Raw genomic sequence first — 18,874 nt, forward strand, 5'->3', positions numbered from 1 at the left:
TTCTAATAGCACATTTTCATTAAACCATTAAAGCATTTTGGATTATACAAAACATTGAAAAACATGTGTATGTTCTCACAAACATCTGAATTTATTAGTGCAACCTGAAAAGTAAAACGCGCAGACTAAAATACACTTAGAACCTATCATCCCTCAAACTATAACTTTGCTTCAGTCATTTTGGAGCCATTAGTGACCTCAGTCTGGACGTTGTCCTCTCTGCAGCGGGCTACTCTCCTGCAGTGGATGAAGGTGTAGACAGGATGGATAAACACCAGCACAGTAAGGAGAGTCAGAGCAATGTCCACCTGTAACACATCAAAACAGCAGTTTTCCATTTGTCTGGTGTCAGTTACAGTATCACACGGCTGTTCTGCTTTGCATGTCAACGCGCTGTGCAGCACATTTTAAAATAAATCCAGTGAGCGTTACAGTGGGACAAACTACGACTGAGAGCCCCTCAAAATGTTTTCATGTGTTCTCCATCAGGATTTGCTGTTCATCCAGTGCTTCTTTTGCAAAATGGCTTTTTAAACATTTTTGAGCACTTACAAACAAGGGGTCTCCACCCAGACGTCCTTTGACCAGGGCGAAGCAGGGGTACTGCAGCAGAGAGACAACAGCAGACATGGACATCACCAGGCCATACAGCTTCCCAAAGTGACAGGCTGGAAAACTGAGAGAGACAGATTTCCACAGTTATGTGCGTGACCTCTGTCCATCTGTCACACAACCAAAAAAAATCAATAAAATAACAAAATAAAGGGTAAAAAAAGCTCATTATAAAGTCTTTGATCAGTAATGTAAATGTAAATTTCACGTACTATATCCATCCATTCCTCTACCTTAAGCCATTTTCTTGTGATAGTTTTTTTACTAGCTGCCAATAGTACAAAAAGCAACTTTTTATCATTCTTGTTCCCTGGGTTGAACTTTCATAACATTGGGAGACTTGTGAAAAACAGATTTTAAAAAAGAAAGCATCATCAAGGTTATATAGACCTGTCAGTTATGCACATGTACAGTATTTAAACCACCAGTGGTGGTCATGAGGTGTATGTGCCACACCTCCAATGGCAATTCAGCATTTTGTGACAGTTTCACTGAGACATGCACCTCAAATCTTCGTAGAGGATGAGAATGCCAGGTTAGAAAATGAGTTGTGAGTCAGTAGCATTCTAGCTGATTTGTAGGAGGGCTACCACTTTAAGAAAGGTCTTCATCCTACATTCTACCTCACAGCAACTCTGCACTCTTGCCTATTTGGAGTGAAACCGGTGTAAAAAATTGCAATTGTGAGTTTTCAAGCAACAGTACAACTTAAAGAGGTGCAAAAAGAGTCGCTGCCAGAACTGAAACAGTCTGAAATGGTGAAAAATGTCATGTTTGAAACATCATGGTGACATACTGTACTGTATGCTGCCAGACACAGGAAAGCTGCCTCTGATTGACAGATAATACACCATAAATGTTTATCAACAGAGTGATGACAGAAATGACAGAGATGACCATCGAGTCATGTCTAACTATTCTGTTTTATTTTGTCCATCCCCTGCATGTGTGTGTGTGTGTGTGTGTGTGTGTGCGGTAGCTACTTACGCAATGCTAATGAATGCTGCATTTCCCCCATAGAGGAAGGAGCGATTGAGCACTTGTAGAATGAAGGTGAGGTACTGCAGAGGGAGGACAGGAATGGAGGCGCACAGGGAGAGCAGCAGGCACTGCAGGGCAGTTAGGAACAGAGACAGAGAGGAGGAACGCAGGTCTGCCTCCTGCTCTGTTTCTCCTACAAGAAGGAAGAATGGGTGAGAAGTAGCCTAATGGCATGCATACACATGCAGTTATAACACCAGTCCTTGGTTTACCAGGAGCCAGAGGCTTTCCCTTGTGCCTGTCCATGATGAGTCCGTTCCAGGGAGCACACAGTATGCCAAACAGCTGGGTTATGGCAAACGCATTGGTGAACTGGCTCACTGAGGGAGGGAACAAAGGAAAAAACAGGAGCTGGGTTTGGATGGTGATGATGAGAGGGGATAAGAAGAACTTCAAATCAGTCGGTTAATGCAGGTACGATTAAAATTCAGTGACTTTTATGAGGAGTTACCCAGGTTGGGGTCATTGTTGGACAGCCGGGTGAGCATGGGGTTGAGCGTGCTGATGAAGAGGTAGTGTCTCAGCTGCATTATGGACAACCACAGCACGTGCCACAGGAAGAACCAGGACAGCACACAGCTCCGGAAACTGGCCACTAAACACGTGGAAATTCACATGAAGTCTGAACTTAATGGGAGTCCTCAGGCTGAAAAGCACTTTAAAGTCCAATACATTTACTAATATATATATATATATATATATATATATATATATATATATATATATATATATATATATATATATATATATATATATATATATATATATATATATATATATATATATAATATTTTACTAATATTTGAAATGGATTGCATAAATATTTAAAACAACAATGTCCATCAATTAAAAATCATATTCCCACACACCTTAAAGAATTCTAAATTAGATGACTGCTGCTAGCTGAAGTACAATGTACGTGTCTAAGAGTGGAAAACAGTGAGGATGAGGGTGGAAATACTGCACAAGTATCAGGCTTTTTGCTCATATGACATTGTTTGTCTACTTTTCTGCATTGGCAAATGGAAAGGTAATTTCATTTTTAAATGCCATACTTTAAATATGTAATGATGTGTGTGCAGTTTAACTGAGGTACTGTCAACATAGAAGACAGGCACCTTTTTCTGAATCTCTGGCTTCTGTCTCGTCCTCAGGCTCTGCTGGCACATCGTCCTTCCCACTGGATGTCCCATCCCTCATCCTCTCAAACTGCTCCACATTATAAGTGTTGGCCTGTCCGCAGTCCAACCTGTACATTGAGAAAAGTGAATGTGCGTGTCGTCTCATCCATGTGACCTAATTCAGTGGATGCTTCAAGGTCCAGATAATGTTCTCACCCGTAGGTGTAGTATTGTGGCAGAGGGTAGGGGATGTGGGTTCTGGGCATCAGCAGGAAGGTCCTCAACAGGAGTAGGATGCTGCAGGAGGACAAAACCAGGAAGGATGAGCGGAGAGAGATTCCCTGTTCATACAGTACCTGGAGAGCAGAGGAAAATGTCTTGCTTAAACTTAGAGGAAATGGATGATAGCCATTTTGTAGAAGTTGATGTTCATGTTGGTCAAATAAAAGAGCAGAGAGCATAAATGTGTGTCAGAGAAGCAGAGCTGCATGACTTCAAATGGTGTCTTTCAACTACATTTCAACCCACAAGCTAAACTCGTTTTTTGTGCTTTGGAAAAAAAACCCACTTCACTCATTCACATTCAAGCTGTCTGAGAATGACCAGAGTCCAAGTGCAACCTACCATCCCGCAATCTGAATGCTCCCTGTGGGGCATGATAATGTTTCATGACACCTACTACCGAGTAAATGATTTCAGATGCTGCCAGATCATGGCGTTATAATAGCTGACACGGCTGCACTCTTTTACCTTGATGATGAGAAACACAGCAGAAGAGGAGTCAAAGGCACCATTGTAGAGGGTGATGATGGTGGAGCGATGAGCAGCGAATAGGTTGCCCACCTTCCCAACACACAGAGACCGTTCAGCTATACAATTTCAGAATTTGGGATTTCAAAGTGTCCATGCTGAGATATTTCCACTAGTATATCATCAGAATTTACCTGTATGTTAGTTAGAAGGAACAGCATTCCTCCCACAGTGATGCAGGACAAGGCAGGAAAAAGCAGCTCTGAAAATGCTACATGACAGTGGAAAGCAAACTTCAGCACCTTCAGACAAGTACAGAAATGACTCCACTGATTATGCATGACTATCAGCTGCTCCCTTTCACTTGGTTAGTGCTGGATTCCTGAGTCACACAATAGCCAGAAATGTTTAAGCATCGATGAACTCACTGTCAAATCCAGGAAGTGGCAAGAAAATGCACGTATGCTTAAATAAAAGGTAGCACAATATTACATGTTTAGAAGTTGAAAACTGGGTATTTCCCACTGTGAAAGGATTGGTGTGTGTGTGTGTGTGTGTGTGTGTGTGTGTGTGTGTGTGTGTGTGTGTGTGTGTGTGTGTGTGTGTGTGTGTGCGCGCACACGCCGACCTGCACTGGAGAAAGCCACAAGAAGCGTTCCAGTCGTGTACAAACATCTGGAGAGAGAAATATGGCTGAATTTAGAGCAGCTACATCAGTGTCTCTGTCATTTATCCACCAAAGCATACATACACTCAGACGCAGCACAAAGCTGATTTTCAGTGTCAGTCAACTCTATCTCGCCTGCAGCTGGTTTTAAATGTAGCAGTGAGACTCCTCAGAGGCACCAGGAAGAGAGCCCATATTTCTCCTGCACTGGCCTCTCTGCACTGGTTCCCAGTGAAGTACAGAACTTACTTTAAGATTCTTTTATGTGTTTTATGTGTTATGTGTGGCACCGGGTTACATCTCAGAAATATTTATCCCCTATTCTACCTCGTAACCCACCTATTTGGTGACCAATCACTGCTCTCCATTCCACACACACCGTTAAAAACCAAACGTGATGGTGGCGTTTTCACTTGTTTGAAATGGTTTGCAGCTAACAATTAGATCGTCCCCCTCCACTGATACCTTCAAAATCTGTCTAAACATGCATCTCTTGTCTTCTATTTGTCTTATGAATTAACCAAGATATTCTATGCTTGTATTAATTTACTTATCTATGTATGTGTGTTTAATTCAAAGTTTAATTTATTCCCATTTTTATTTCATGTAAAGCACACATAATAAATAAAATGACAAATATCGGACACCATGAACTCATATTTAGTATATTTTGGTGGTGCTCTTTAACCTGTTAACCTGTGTCACCTGCAAACAATAAATAAGTAACCAAAATTGTCAATGTGTGACACAAACACAACACAAATCAACATTTTGTACTGTCCCATGAAAGAGAGAACAGGCAATTCAGTATTGAACCCATTTGTGATAGCATCATAAAATGGGGGAAACAACTGTTGGAATCAGCATTCAGCACAGCACATTCATCAAAGTCAGTGGACTATCCATCCTGTGACTGAACGACGCTCGCCAGGAACAGGATTCATGATTACATTATTAAGTGATGACATGGAGACTGTAAATATGAGGGTCAAATATATGGATGCAAATTAGGGTCACTAATATTGTGCGCTTGTGAGAGGTGTTCACAAAATTCTCAGCCTGCAGTTGTTTAGAACCTTTTGCATGCATGTGAAAAAATTGTATGCTATGTGTAAAAAAATTATTTGTGAATGTGTGATAAAGTTTTGCAGGTGTAGAAATATTTGGTGCATGTGTGAAAAGGTAGAATTTGCACATGTACAAAACATTGAGTCCACGATATCACAAAAACTGAAGCTGACAGGGTTTTTTCGACTGCAGCCTTTAGATCGTCTTCCGTTTTATGGTTAGAGAGAGAATAACCAGGGGGACTCACATTCCCAGCAGCCTAGTCACCATGGTGCCAAATCGATCGAACAGGTAGCCATTGATGAGAACCAGGAAGTTGTTGAGGAACGAGGCGACGGTGAAGACCAGAGAGAACTGCTCATCCTGTCTACTACAGTCTGTAAGAAAGAAAAAGAGAGAGAAATGGGATGCTGAGCTAACTGGAACTGAACATCACTTCATCCATGAGGGTACCCATGAATCAATCAATCAATCAATCAATCAATCAATCAATCTATCTATCTATCTATCTATCTATCTATCTATCTATCTATCTATCTATCTATCTATCTATCTATCTATCTATCTATCTATCTATCTATCTATCTATCTATCTATCTATCTATCTATCTAGTATTTTTTGTCTATATTTTTCATTTTAACTGTATTGTACATGAGGTCTTTGCCTCAGTGTATTTCTTAGTTAAGAGATTGAATGAATGAATCTACTTCCAGTGCTTTAGAGGAGCATCCAGTTTAAAGAATCAGCTAATCCGTCTTTTCTGAGGTTTGCCCTGCAGGGATACTTGGATAAGGATCCCAGATACAAGAATCTGAATTTCAGAGTCACTCACTTGGACTGATCTGGGTGTCGTTGGTCCTCGGGACGTTCACACACAGCTGACTGAAGTAGCCATCTTCCTTCAGCACAAACACCAGAGAGGCAAAACCAAACACCACACCAGCAAAACAAAGACACTCCAGCATCCCAGAGGCCAGAGTGAGACTGTAGCGCAGCCTGGTTCCTGCCTCGTACCCCTGCATGCTTCTCGTTCCTTCTCCGCTTCACCAGCAGGCTGATTTCCACGATGAGTTCCCAGAGAAGCTGTTGTCTCTCCTTTTCTGGAAGGTTTTCCGTTTGTCTATTTCCTCTTTAAGGAGTTTTTAGAGTTCATCTCAGCAAATGCAGGACAGTAAAGGTCTCTGATGGATTATAGTTTCTAAGATGCAGAATAAAAACAGGTGTAAGGTGTTTTTCATCTTTCAGTTACAGCCCAAACAGCATATTATTCCATGAATGCAAAAGATGATCCAGCACTACAAGGAAACCATGGATAATGAACGCTGCAGGGGGACTTGATATGACAACACCCTGAAAGCATATAGAGACAAGGAACAGGAATATGTCTAAATGAAATGCACAATAGTTTAAACAGAGACACCAATTCAGTTTTAACAGGCTTTTAACCACAAGAAGTGTCACCTGATAACATTAGTCTTGCGCATTTCTTTTGATCAGTCACATGTGTGGGCAGTGGTGGAAAGTAATACGCAAGTATACACTTTTAGGGAACTTAGGTTTCTAGATAACTTAGATTCAAAATGCCGCTAACGCAATGACAATGATACTATAATTATTTTGAAATATACAGTATTATAATGTCATAAGAATAGCATGAAAACCCTGAAAGGGACCACTCTGAACTTAAAGTACCATGTTTATTTTTGGATACTTTAAGTGCATTTTGCTGACATTTGTGTACTTTTACTCAAATACAGCATTTATAAACTGTGGTACTTCAATAAACCTATCCCTGTGGATATTGTACAAATTATAGGATATGTATTTCCACTTTAAACTTCACATACACAGGAAAAATCTGATGTTTCTTGTCTTTTTTCTTTGTGTCATGTGCAACTCCCAATGCAACATGAGGACAGTGCGGCAGTTATCGCCAGGCGGTGCTGACCATAATCCAGATTAGTTCGCATAATCTATGCGCACTGACACCTGGCACATCGTGGAGTGGACACAAAACCGCAACAAATTAGACCCTTATAGTGTCACACGGTTTATTAAGAACTATCATTAAACACAATTTGAACCTACATTTGATATCGTCCATATGAGCATAAAACCAACAAATTAACCATCTCTCTGTGTGGAGACGTAACTCGCCTCAGGCTTGTAAGAAAACACGCTCCATTTCGCCAACACCTGCCGTACTACATTTATCTTTGAAATGTTTACCTGGTGATTTCCAGCGGATCCAAACATCCGTTCCAGTCGTCCTGTGCAGGGACTCCGCAGGACACTGACGCACCTTGCACCGAGCCGCAGTTTGTCTCATGCGCAGAGCCGCGCTTCACTGTCCCATCCTGTGTGCGCTCCAGTGCTAATGACTACAGGTGGACACATGGCTGGAAACCACTTTAACATATGGGTCTCTATTATGTACGCAGTAATTCCCATTAACTGTTCAATTGTGAATTAGAGGCTAATCTTACGGATTTCTATTATTCAGCCCACAGGATGAGAACATTTCTCCGGATATGAAATACACTAAACTCTAAAAACAATCCAAACTCACTAATGAGACAAAAAACAAAGCAAAACAAAAAAACAAAAAAAACAAAAAAACAAAACACGTTTGCACCAGCAGGAATATAATTATGTTCTATTCTATGCTGAAAATAGTGTCTTCCTTGATCACAGTAGCACTAGAAAATGCTGCCATTATGGTTCATTTGGGATTTTGGATTTGGCAGATGCTCCAGCTTGACTGTATCGCCCATAAATACATAGTTAGGAGGAACCTGATTAGCCTGCACGGAGCCCTGACCTCAACCACACTGAACATCTTTGGGAGGAATCAGAACAGAACAGCCAAAGTAATATCTTACAAAACATTATTTCTCCTTTTTATGTTCACTCATGAATGGTGTTAATTCTCAGACCATTTAGTGTAAAAATCAGCTAAACAAGTGGCTTATCAGAATAAGAAAAATTTGAACTTCAAACTCCATTAATTCATATTTTACATCAGCACTGAGTACGTGCATAAATCAGGTGGCCAGAAACACACTTACAAATGAGTGTTGCTCTGATGGTGCTGGATGTGGGGCTGACTGTTTGAGAACTGTTGACTAAAACAACTTTATTTGGCTGAGGGGTCTTCTGCCCCCTTGTGGGCAAATAGTGAACAATGCAGCTTAACAAACACAACAGTTGTTCTTGCTTATTCAGACTTCAACTTCAAAGGATAGTCTGACATTATGTGAAATACACTTTATTTTCTTGCCAAGAGTTAGATGAGATGACAGATACCACTGTCATATCTGTGTACTAAATATGAAGCTACTTTTTCACATTATTAACTTATAGCTTAGCAAAAAGACAGGAAACAGATTGCCTGGCTCTGTCCACTGTTATGCTAACCAGCTGCTAGTGGTAGCTTCATATTTACAGGACGGACATGACAGTAGTTGTCATAGAGGTGAACACAGGAAACTACAACAGGACCCAACAGGATCAGTTCAGTGATTTAATGGGGAACCTGTAAAACCTTACAGAGTCAAAAGTCAAGCAAAGGTTCAAAAGTTAGGCGAAGAATCTGAAGTTCAAGGATCAGACAGGTCAGTCAGGCAAATAGGTTAAGACAAGACAATCTTTTTAATCCTTCATTCATTTATCCTTTAACCTATTACAGATGGCAGGGTTTCCGGTCAAGGCAACAGCAGGGCTGATGAGGGAAAGCAGAAACAGGTGAGGAGGTGGGCGGGGAAGGTCAGGTGACTTGGACTAGAGGGAATGGGACTAGGACCTCAGGAAGACTACAGTTACATCCTTGTGTTTTGAATGAGAATTGTTGATTAAACATATACATAAAGGGGTTACTGCAGAGCAGATGAGGGGTGTTGTAAATGTCTGAGGGCATTTGGTGGGTGGAAGGAAAATGGCAATGGTGGCAAAAATGCACATGAATGGAGGAAGAGAGGTGATGAAAAGGAGGGAGAGTGAGAAAGAAAGAGCAAACACAAGAGAGACATTATGACAGCACTATTATTCTCCATGTCTAACCCTCGCCAAGAAAATGAATAAGCAAACTTTTCAAAACTCTTCCTTGAACGCAACATTAATTTAGTTTTGGTCACAGGATCAGAAGTACAACCCTGACATGTTATTGCCTTGTGAAGGTGTTATTGTTTGGAGTTGTATTTTTGATCTATTTCCACTCTTAGCTCTGTTTTGGTCATCTCCGGACTCTTTCGCTGCAGTTATCTGGCTCTTAAGCTGCTAGATGCTGAACTTTCTTCACCAGTCAGTCACTTACTGTTATTTTGCGCTGTCGGGTAAGAGCAGTAAGACTATACCATATCTCATAAAAAACATAATATATATAAATCCTAGAGGTACATAAAATATTGATTGATCAAGCTTCAAAGAGCTAAAAACAGCACAGAGCCTGTCATGGACACAAGCATGAAGATCCATGCACTCTGAGGCCTACGTCCACACGTTAGCACAGAAATGTTCACCTGCAGTGAGTCTTCATGTGTGCACTGAGGTGGGCGCTACGAGAAAACTTGCGACCACATATCTGACAGGTAAACGGCCGGACGCCCAAGTGCAGCAGCTCGTGGCGCCTCAGGTGGCTCCGTCTGATGAAGGTCATCCCACACTGTCCACAAACCTGAGTCCTCTCCCCTGTGTGCTTGAGCCTGTGGCATTTCATCATGCTCAGGAAAGGGAAACCCTTTCCACAGTAGTCACATACGTACTTGAAACGCCCAGCTGCTTGATTGGCCCCGAAGGCTGAAACACTGCAGCTTCTACTTCCACTTTCAAACAGGTTTCCTTGGTGGCCGAATGTGTCTCTGTCTGCGGCGTGCTGTCTGTTTAAGGATGCGTCAGGGATGTCCAGCGTTCCTGATGGGTCTGAGCTACTGAAACATGAGAGTGCTGGGGTGTCAGGCACAGTGCTGCACACAGGGAACGCCTCGGAGTCTGTGTACATCTGACACAGAATCCCTCGCTGGAGCTCCAAGCCCAGATTTACATTGTCACCTGGAGTTTGAAGGTCTGGACTTTCTGACTCTCTTTTAATATGAAATCCCAAATCAATGAACTGCTCTCCGCTCTGCAAAATACTCAACTGACACTGAGTTTCCACAGACTGCTTGAAGCCTGTGTGTAGATCTTTGCTGTCTTCTGAGGGTTCACTGCAGATCTGCGAGCTCTGTCCACCTGCATCCTGATGCTGAGAACTGTCATCCACCTGAGAACAGGGGGGTGAGTGTACAGGAGGCGCTACTCAAGAGAGCAGCAGAAGCATCGTTAGAGTCACTACTTTCATTACAGTCATCAGAACGATCATGTTATTTTAGCCGTAATATTGTGTGTTAACCTCTCAGCTCTGGTTGTTCTTCAGGAGTTGCCTCACATTTGACAGTAACTGGTTCAATCTTGCAGTCCGCAAATCTTGAGGTTCCCTGCGGCACACAACAGCATGTAAGATGGTGTTCACTGTCCCACAGCCCACACTGACCGGATTAGAATTACATCTGTTATAATAACAGGGTCGTCAGCTAATAGTCACTCTATAATTACGTCAGTGATTTTGCATGACCTCCACACAGTGGAGAAAGAACTATGCTGCCCTCATTCACTTCCTTGTGTTGTCAGATATTGTCAGTTGGTTGCATTAAACAAAGCAATTGTCACAAAAGTGGAGGAAATTGTCTGTACCGGGTCTTTTTTAGCACACAGACGAAAGCTCAGGGGCAAAGACAACTGGTGTTACAAGACATTTCAGCCATGAAGGTGTTGGTAAGTCTTGCTCACATCCCAGTATGTCAGCTGCAAAAGCGATAATTGATCGTACAGTTTGTCGTCATGATATCTGATGTCTTCAAGCAGCATCTCTGTTACATCTCCGCTTGAATTGGCTCCACTGTTTTCCTCTCTAGACTACAGACTGCACAAAATGGGTATGCAGTGCATGTAGGCCTGACTGGTCTGAATGAAGGGCCTCACCTCCTCCTGCTCCTTTGCAGTGTCTTCATTCCTCCATCCGGCGTTTCTCTCCGTCTCACCTGTCTGCAGCTGTGCTCCTGCTCCATCCTTTCCTACAATTTGGCAAACAACCACTTTGTAATGAATGAAAATGTGCATTCTACAAGAAATAGCGAGCTGACGCCTTTTTTTGTCACTCCAAAATGAAAACAAAACACAACTATTTAAAGGACCACTGTGTAGGATTTGGTGACATCTATGGGTGAGATTGCAGACTGCAACCAACTTCACCCCTACGGTGCCCACGAAAAAGGCAAAGGGCTCTGACATCCGCTCCTCCCACTGTAGATATGAAGGGCTCATTCTAACATTCAAACATAAACACATTGGTTCTTCTTTTCAGATGATTATATGCTAATGAAAAATAAATATTAAAATACATTTCTGCAAATAAATCCCCCTCAATTCTACACATTGGACCTTTAAGGCTGCTAATTAGAGGTACTCAGATTAAGAGATAACATAATATCACATAAATCAGAGTATGGTGCTATGACTGTATTGGTTCCTGTACACAGTGTGTGTGACTATTCGAGTGTGTCATGGATGAAATAATGGCCAGGTCAGACCTGAAGATGCTTATTCATGAAAAACTTCTCAGCTAAGGCCATCCACATGCTGTGCAGTTACTTTGATTTCCTCTACAGCTGTCCACTGAAAGACGGGAGACACACACACACACACACACACACACACACACACACACACACACACACACACACACACACACACACACACTTTACCGTGCTGACACCTCTGCGTGATGCCGCTGACGGGACGGTGCAGCTTCAGTTCCTCCCTCAGGACGCTGTTGTCTTGTTTCTCCCTGCTCAGCTCCGCACGGAGGACGGCGCTGTACTCACACACTAATTGCTTGATCTCCGTCACGGCGGACACGAGCAGTTTCTCCATGATGGAAGATAATTTAAAATGAAACGCGGTCATTTCCTCCATGACTGCAGCAGTCAGGATGGTGTGAAATACAATAAGCGTCAGTGGTTTCAGAGCCCGGCTGTGGGGGAGGAGAGGCTGCCGTCTGCAGGTTGACCCCTTTGCTGAAAATGCACATGTGTAGCGCAGCAATAACGTAGCAGGTACAATCACTACAAAACGTTGGTTTGCTTCTTCTTCTATTGGGTTTTATGGAGGTTGGCGTCCATATGAGTTGCATTACCGCCGCCTATAGGGCTGAAACAGCGTCACACGATGCCATTCATGACATTGTCTATTCCATAACCCAGACTCATTTGTCTGAGTTGGTGCAAATTTGCACCAACTCAGACAATTGTGAACACATGCTACACTGAGGGAAGGATCAATCCTTCCCTCAGTGTAGCATGTGTTCACAATGTTCAAGAATCTCTGGGCAACACCGTCTTGATCCCCTCTGACTTCCCATGTTTCAACAACACAACTGCTCCGGTTCCTCTTGTACTGCTACTATTTCATTGTTTCTCTTCTCTTAGCAACTTCAGCATATGACAAACCCTTTTCTGTTCCGATCTTATTTACCCTGGCCCACATGTTCATATCAAAGGCATCAGAAACACCTGAGAGGACCTTTCTCATGTGGCCTCACCCTGTAACACACATATTATAGATACAGTTCTCCTTCAAAAGTCCAAAATGGAATTATTGTCCTTCTTCTCCTGCTCACTGCATTAAGAATATGTACATCATCTTACAACTGGTGAAATCTGGCTTTCAGTTGCTTAAAAGTATACATGATGGATGATCTATCTCAGCCAAGTTGGTGCTGGATGAGCTGTAGGATTGGAAACTGAGGAAGCAGTGGCAGACCTGATCATCACCATCCCTGACTATCTTCCCAAAATGACACACATGGAAAGCCAGAGAGGAAACTGAGATGGGAGAAAATAAAGAGGAGGGAGAAGAGCAGCAGACTGATGCTCCTCAATTAATAAAAACAAGATTGAACAACTTCGTAATTTACTTTTCAAATGAAAGCTTGCTGTTAAATATTACACGCAGGTTTCACTTTCACATCATGCTTAATATAAATAGTGTGTGATTCCAATCCCAAAGACTGTGGTTGAGGGGAGTGAAAGAACATAAAAGAATCATGCCAGTATGTGTTAAAGGCCACCAGCTATAAACTGTGTTCATATATTATTCACTGCTCACATTTCAAAAGCAGGGAGCTAGATTTTTATCAAGCCTAGAGTCCTTTCATTTTGAAAAATCATCCTTGTTAAAGCTGCAGTAGGTAACTTGTATAAAAGTAACTTTTTGTCATATTTGCGAAAACTGTCCCTATGCCCAGACAGCAGTACCTGAAACATGTAATCTGTGAAAAAAAAATGCCTCCATTGGTCCCACCTACTGCTCCTACTGCGATTTGTAAGAATCCACTGCGCCAGACACAAAACAACCAATCAGAGCCAGAGGAGCATCTGAGGGAGTGTCTGAAATCTGTCAATCACTACTCACACATGCTACGAACCACCCCCTCCCTCCACTCATGCTGCCAGCTGTTGCTCAGTCAAACAGCTCTGTGAGCGGCATCAGGAGGCTAGTGAAAGCTATGGCGGAGCAACAGCCACCTGCAAAGGAGAAACTGCCCATACCTCCGCTGCCAACAACAGCACATACGGCTAAGACAACAAATAACCATAAAGCTAATATGGTGATTGTTACAGTAACGGTATGCTTGTTTCCGATGCTAAGGCTAATGTTACTGGTTGTCATGGCAGCCGCGCAGACGCCACAAGGAGGAGGGGCTTGCAGGCAGGGCATGAGTACCACTGAGAGGGAGGGGGAGTGACGTGGAACTTGTGTTGGTTCAAATTTTCAGGCTAAGTCTGCTCTCTGCTCCATCTTACCTACTGCAGCTTTAAGAGGTCAGACTCATGATGTTGAGTCACACAGTTAAAAAAGATACAAATTTGACACAGGAGAATCAAAACCTGGCACCTACATTACCCACAATACAACTCAGCTGCCAAACAGTGAGGTCAGAGATTTAGGTATGTTGTAAAAGTAAGATGTAGCCAAAGCTTCAAGCAGACATGTGGAGAAGGCCACAGAGGTCTAGTAAGCTCACTTATTTCTACAAAACCCAGTGAACACTACCTGCTCTGCACCAGTCCAGACAGAGGGTTGTATATTTCTCAAAGGCATGCTTACAATTTGCATAGAAAACTAACAGACTGCTGCAGTCAATCTACACACTGCAGCCACTGACTGCAGCATCATTGCAATGATGAAATCCACCACAATAACATGTCGTCTGACCTTGACATCCTGCTTTTGTTTGTCAGTGCAGGGAGTGACACACATAAAAATGCTCCAAGAAATTCAATCATTTTATACCTCAGGTGTGGTTTGGTCATTATGGCTATTGGCTAGCCAGGTGAGCATGGGTTTGATGTTGGATAAGAAGATGAACTGACAGCAGAGGATGGTGACCACCCACACCAGGTACCAGGACAACACACAGCTCTGCAAACTAGCTACTGGATGTAAGGAGGGTGAGAGTGGAAAACAGGAAAATCAATATTTTAGAGGAAATTAAGTGACAGCAATGCATTCTGGGCCACTGACACTGTCATTTTATTAAAACAAAAACAAAACACATTTCCTCTTCTATGATGTATGATTGTTGGACATTGGTTCAAAACAAAGTAACCTCAAGCTCTTTACACTTGAGTAACTGACACCAAACCTGATCTTCACTGTCTGTGTTTCAGATATGAAAGTTTTAGGATGGATTTTCATTTCAATCAAATAATGATAGCTTTGCAATCCACACGAGTCCCATCAGAGTTTTGGTAAGTTAGAAAACCTTCCTCTTGCTTGCAGTAATGAGACATGACAACACAGGGCAGAGTGTGTGTAGACAGAGATAACACTGCTTCTGATACACAGCGTGTGACATGACATTTTTTCTAAATCTACCCCATGTATTACGTACAAAAAGATAATAAATCATGAGATTAAACTAGGTCACTACTTCCAACACAGTACCATGGCAGTTCATGAAACAGTCATGAAATTTAATCTATTATCTTGTTGAAATCCTAAAAAAATTACATCTACTCCTTTTTCCTCATTAAAAGATCCCGAATCTATAATTATGTTGTTTCAAAAGTTGTACTACTTCACAGGAGGTGGTGCATTGGAAGCTTTAAGTCTCCACATCACACTTATGTAAATTGAATGTTGGACCACAGATGTTTTCCAAACTATTTGTGATGTCACAAATCCTGCTGTACATCATTCTGCACCGTGAAGCTCAAACATTCAACTGTAAAAACAAGAAGAAAAATACATTTTTTGAGTGTAAGAATCACATTTAAACTATGAAACTGATACACGTCTGTATAGTGTAACTCTGCATGGTCCTGTGTAAATGAAGTTAATCACTGCAAATACTATTTGTACTGGAAGGAAAACCATGAAAACATGAAACTTTCCACAGTCTAGTAGTACAACATTCAACTGAAACACTGAATCACACTGAAGTGTCCTTTACCATATAAATGTGCGATATATGAAGAAATAAAAAAAAAAGACACTTTAAGTTTCAGCTTTTTGTAAATATATATTTTTGTATGTGTTATACACATAAAATCTATTTTCACTTTTTTTTTTCAGATTTCATTTGTTTATTTAGACAATCAAATCAAATCAAAACATAACATAACAATATTAAAATTCCAGTCTGCATTTGTATTTTCAAGCTAGAGTAGCACATTGTCTCCTAAAGTGACAATGAAAACTTAAACACATTCTATTTTCACTTTCTGTTTAAAATGGGAAGTGAAATACTGACTATGAATAACTCTACATTTCTCTAGCAAGATGCTTTGGCCAGAAAAGTACGCTCACCTTTAGCCAAACTGCAGTGATGCAGTAAATCTGAAGGCCCTTCATGTACTGATGTACTGACTTCATGCTGAAGTTTTTAGCAAGAAAGCACTTTATAAATGAGATAAAGCCACATTTGTCACTGTATTGTATTTAGGATGAAAAATGATGCTAGAATTCAGTCACTTTTTCGCAGATCCAATATTGTAGTTTGGCACAGTTATCATCATTCCAGCTCCTCTGATGTTTGTACTGATAGGTGTCAACACAGTCCTCCTTCCCTCCTGCAAACGTCCCACTGGGCTCCCCCTCTTTCCAAAACCTGTTCAAACACAGACAATCAAATGACTGGCTGGGTTATTATTGCAGAACATGATGCACGAAACACTGTTAGTCCACGATCCAGCTGTCACACAGGACAGGAGACAAGAAGATGTCTTACCCTGTGCTGTTCAGAACTGAACCATCTACCCACTTCCATGTTCCCTCGTCTTCTCTGTCAGTCAGACCAATCCAGAATATCTTGTTTAACGAATTGATGAATACCTGTAATGGAACCCAAAGTTGACAAAACAGTGAAAATATGGGTTTCTTTCTTGTTTCTTTCTTCAGTATTAGTCCAACCACACATCCTGCACTGAATGCAGTGTTAGGGGACGTAGTCTTTCTCGTACCTGCTCCTCTCTGCTGTTCACAATGACCAGATCTGCCGCTCTGTTTTCACAGTCCTTTCTGCTGTCGTCCCAGCTCTTTTGTGTTGAAGAAATGTAGTAAAAACTGTTGTTGAATGACCTACATCCATCCTCACAGAAATGCTCTACAAACACAGACAATTTAAGAAGTAAAAATGTCCGACTTCCACTGCGAACAGACACAGAGAAACTCTCAGGGAGAGGCACACAAACCAAATCTGCACTCACTGAGTTCAACCAGAGTCTGTCTTCTCTCTTCAGCCCAGCTCTCGTTGAGGGTCCGCAGCCCGATTCTGCCTGCAGGGGACATTAAATGCTGACTTGAGGTTGGTCAGTGGTTGTTTAGCAGCATGATCTTGCTTTCTTGAGATAAATGTAAATCCTTACAGTGGAGGCCAGTGCCTATGACGGCAGCCAGGAGGACAGCACAGAGCAGCACCAGGCACACGGTGACAGGCCTGACAAAAGTCCTGCCTGGGTTTAAAATGGCACAGCGGAACCTTTTAAATCATCATTCAAACAGCAAAGGCAACGCAGAAATTTACTCACTCACAAATTACTCACATGGCTGCTGATGCACTGCGCTCTTTGTCACAGCTTTGTGACCCTCGTGGATGTCTGAGCTCTCATATATAATCACTTCCCTCTCCTCTGCCTCTTCACTCTCTCCAGCTGTGTTAAAGGCTCTGTCATCCATTTGGTTTCGTTCACCTGGATCATTGTCATAAATGTACTCGTCCATCTCTATTTCTCGATTTGAATAGAACAAGTTAGGTGGTCAAACCGCGGAATAACAAGTAGCGTTTTGTTCTGTCCAGTATCTCACTTCCTGTGAGACTGTTTCTTCTCGCTTCTGTTGCTGAGCCACACTAACAGGATGTTTCATATGCTATGTGGAGTTAAGTTCAGGTATCTATAACAACATCAGGTTCAAGTGATTTCATGCACTTCACCTAGCCATCACTGGCATTTCTTATGCTAAGTAATGGAAATCAAATAAACAGTTAACCTGAAAGAAAATAGTAAATGGGCAGCTTCAGAGAGTTGTCTTTCTCATTTATACTATCAAGTGTGGCATCACCTGATGCTGCTTATGAATATGTTGCTTTTGCGTGTTGCACTAAAATGTACGTGTGACCCTAACCCTTAAAATAAGCAGCATATTTACTGTATTACACAGAATGCTGTGATGGGAAGTGAAAAGCCCTGTGCTGTTTGCTGTTAGTGTTACATCATGCTCTGTCATGGAATATGGTGTAACAGTACATGCAAATATGAGAGGCGGTGGGTATTTGTGCTGACAGCAGAGGTAGAAGACCCATTCAGCTGTTTGGTTACAGCCATTTTTGGGCATAGAAAATGATTCTTCTTAACGCCCCATCTGCCTACTTTATCTGTTTAGCTGTCTGCAGCTCAGTTACGTTGATATATCCTAATGGGCATTTCGATATATGTGCACTATTGTTGTAACAGAAGTATTCACATCTTGTACTTTAATACAATTAGTATTACCACAATGTAAAAATACTGCATCAAAAGTAACAGCCAAGAAAACAAGCAATGTGAAGACGTCCCTTTGGCATGAGGGAAAGAGAGACGGGCATTTTTCACTAGCTTCTAACATTTTATAGTGAAAACTATTAAAGGATTGATAATAACAACAATAACCGCCGGTTAAATCGATAATGAAAATAATTGGTTGCAGCCTTGCTAATTTTAACTACATTAAACAATTTCCCCTCGGGGATCAATAAAGGAATTCTGATTCTGATGTATCGCCAGGTAGTTTAAGCTATAGCAAATCATCACATGTACAACTTATCAATTACTGCATATAGTTGTCAAATGTCATAAATGTGCTGGATAATAAAAATCTTATTTTTTACCTTTCAAATGTGGCGCAGTAAACGTGCTTAAGTAAATGTACTTAGTTACTTTGTCTCCAAGACAAACTGGAGTGCAGCTGCTACATTGGTCATGACTCTGTAATAGCGCTCCATGACCGCATGGGGGCACTATCGGAACTCTTCAACTTTAG

General features: G+C 41.7%; 3 protein-coding genes across 4 annotated transcripts; all 3 read right to left on the reverse strand.

The window, feature by feature from the left end:
• Positions 1 to 2: 2 nt before the first annotated feature.
• slc43a3a (solute carrier family 43 member 3a) lies at positions 3 to 7,616 on the reverse strand. 2 transcript variants are annotated; one of them, XM_070976987.1, is made up of 13 exons: positions 7,490 to 7,616; positions 6,093 to 6,458; positions 5,507 to 5,636; positions 4,153 to 4,199; positions 3,719 to 3,795; positions 3,525 to 3,617; positions 2,991 to 3,130; positions 2,772 to 2,902; positions 2,105 to 2,248; positions 1,866 to 1,973; positions 1,600 to 1,786; positions 553 to 676; positions 3 to 308 (listed from the first exon to the last, which is right to left on the reverse strand). In XM_070976987.1, exons 2-13 carry the CDS (start codon positions 6,280 to 6,282, stop codon positions 159 to 161), a joined length of 1,521 nt encoding a protein of 506 aa, XP_070833088.1. In that variant the 5' UTR covers positions 6,283 to 6,458; positions 7,490 to 7,616; the 3' UTR covers positions 3 to 158. The 2 variants fall into 2 exon arrangements, with proteins under 2 accessions (XP_070833088.1, XP_070833097.1); XM_070976996.1 differs by lacking the exon at positions 7,490 to 7,616 and having other exon boundaries at positions 114 to 308; positions 6,093 to 6,474.
• Positions 7,617 to 8,769: 1,153 nt separating this feature from the next.
• On the reverse strand, positions 8,770 to 12,433 carry LOC139346475 (zinc finger and SCAN domain-containing protein 4-like). The gene is made up of 4 exons (XM_070985511.1): positions 12,058 to 12,433; positions 11,276 to 11,367; positions 10,647 to 10,731; positions 8,770 to 10,549 (listed from the first exon to the last, which is right to left on the reverse strand). The coding sequence occupies exons 1-4, from the start codon at positions 12,266 to 12,268 to the stop codon at positions 9,774 to 9,776; spliced, it is 1,164 nt and encodes a 387-aa protein (XP_070841612.1). The 5' UTR covers positions 12,269 to 12,433; the 3' UTR covers positions 8,770 to 9,773.
• Positions 12,434 to 16,079: 3,646 nt separating this feature from the next.
• LOC139348584 (CD209 antigen-like protein E) lies at positions 16,080 to 17,564 on the reverse strand. The gene is made up of 6 exons (XM_070988830.1): positions 17,401 to 17,564; positions 17,224 to 17,310; positions 17,065 to 17,133; positions 16,819 to 16,961; positions 16,587 to 16,690; positions 16,080 to 16,466 (listed from the first exon to the last, which is right to left on the reverse strand). Exons 1-6 carry the CDS (start codon positions 17,531 to 17,533, stop codon positions 16,316 to 16,318), a joined length of 687 nt encoding a protein of 228 aa, XP_070844931.1. The 5' UTR covers positions 17,534 to 17,564; the 3' UTR covers positions 16,080 to 16,315.
• Positions 17,565 to 18,874: the final 1,310 nt, after the last annotated feature.

This window comes from Chaetodon trifascialis, chromosome 2 (assembly GCF_039877785.1).
Source record: "Chaetodon trifascialis isolate fChaTrf1 chromosome 2, fChaTrf1.hap1, whole genome shotgun sequence".
Taxonomy (NCBI): Eukaryota; Metazoa; Chordata; class Actinopteri; order Chaetodontiformes; family Chaetodontidae; genus Chaetodon; species Chaetodon trifascialis.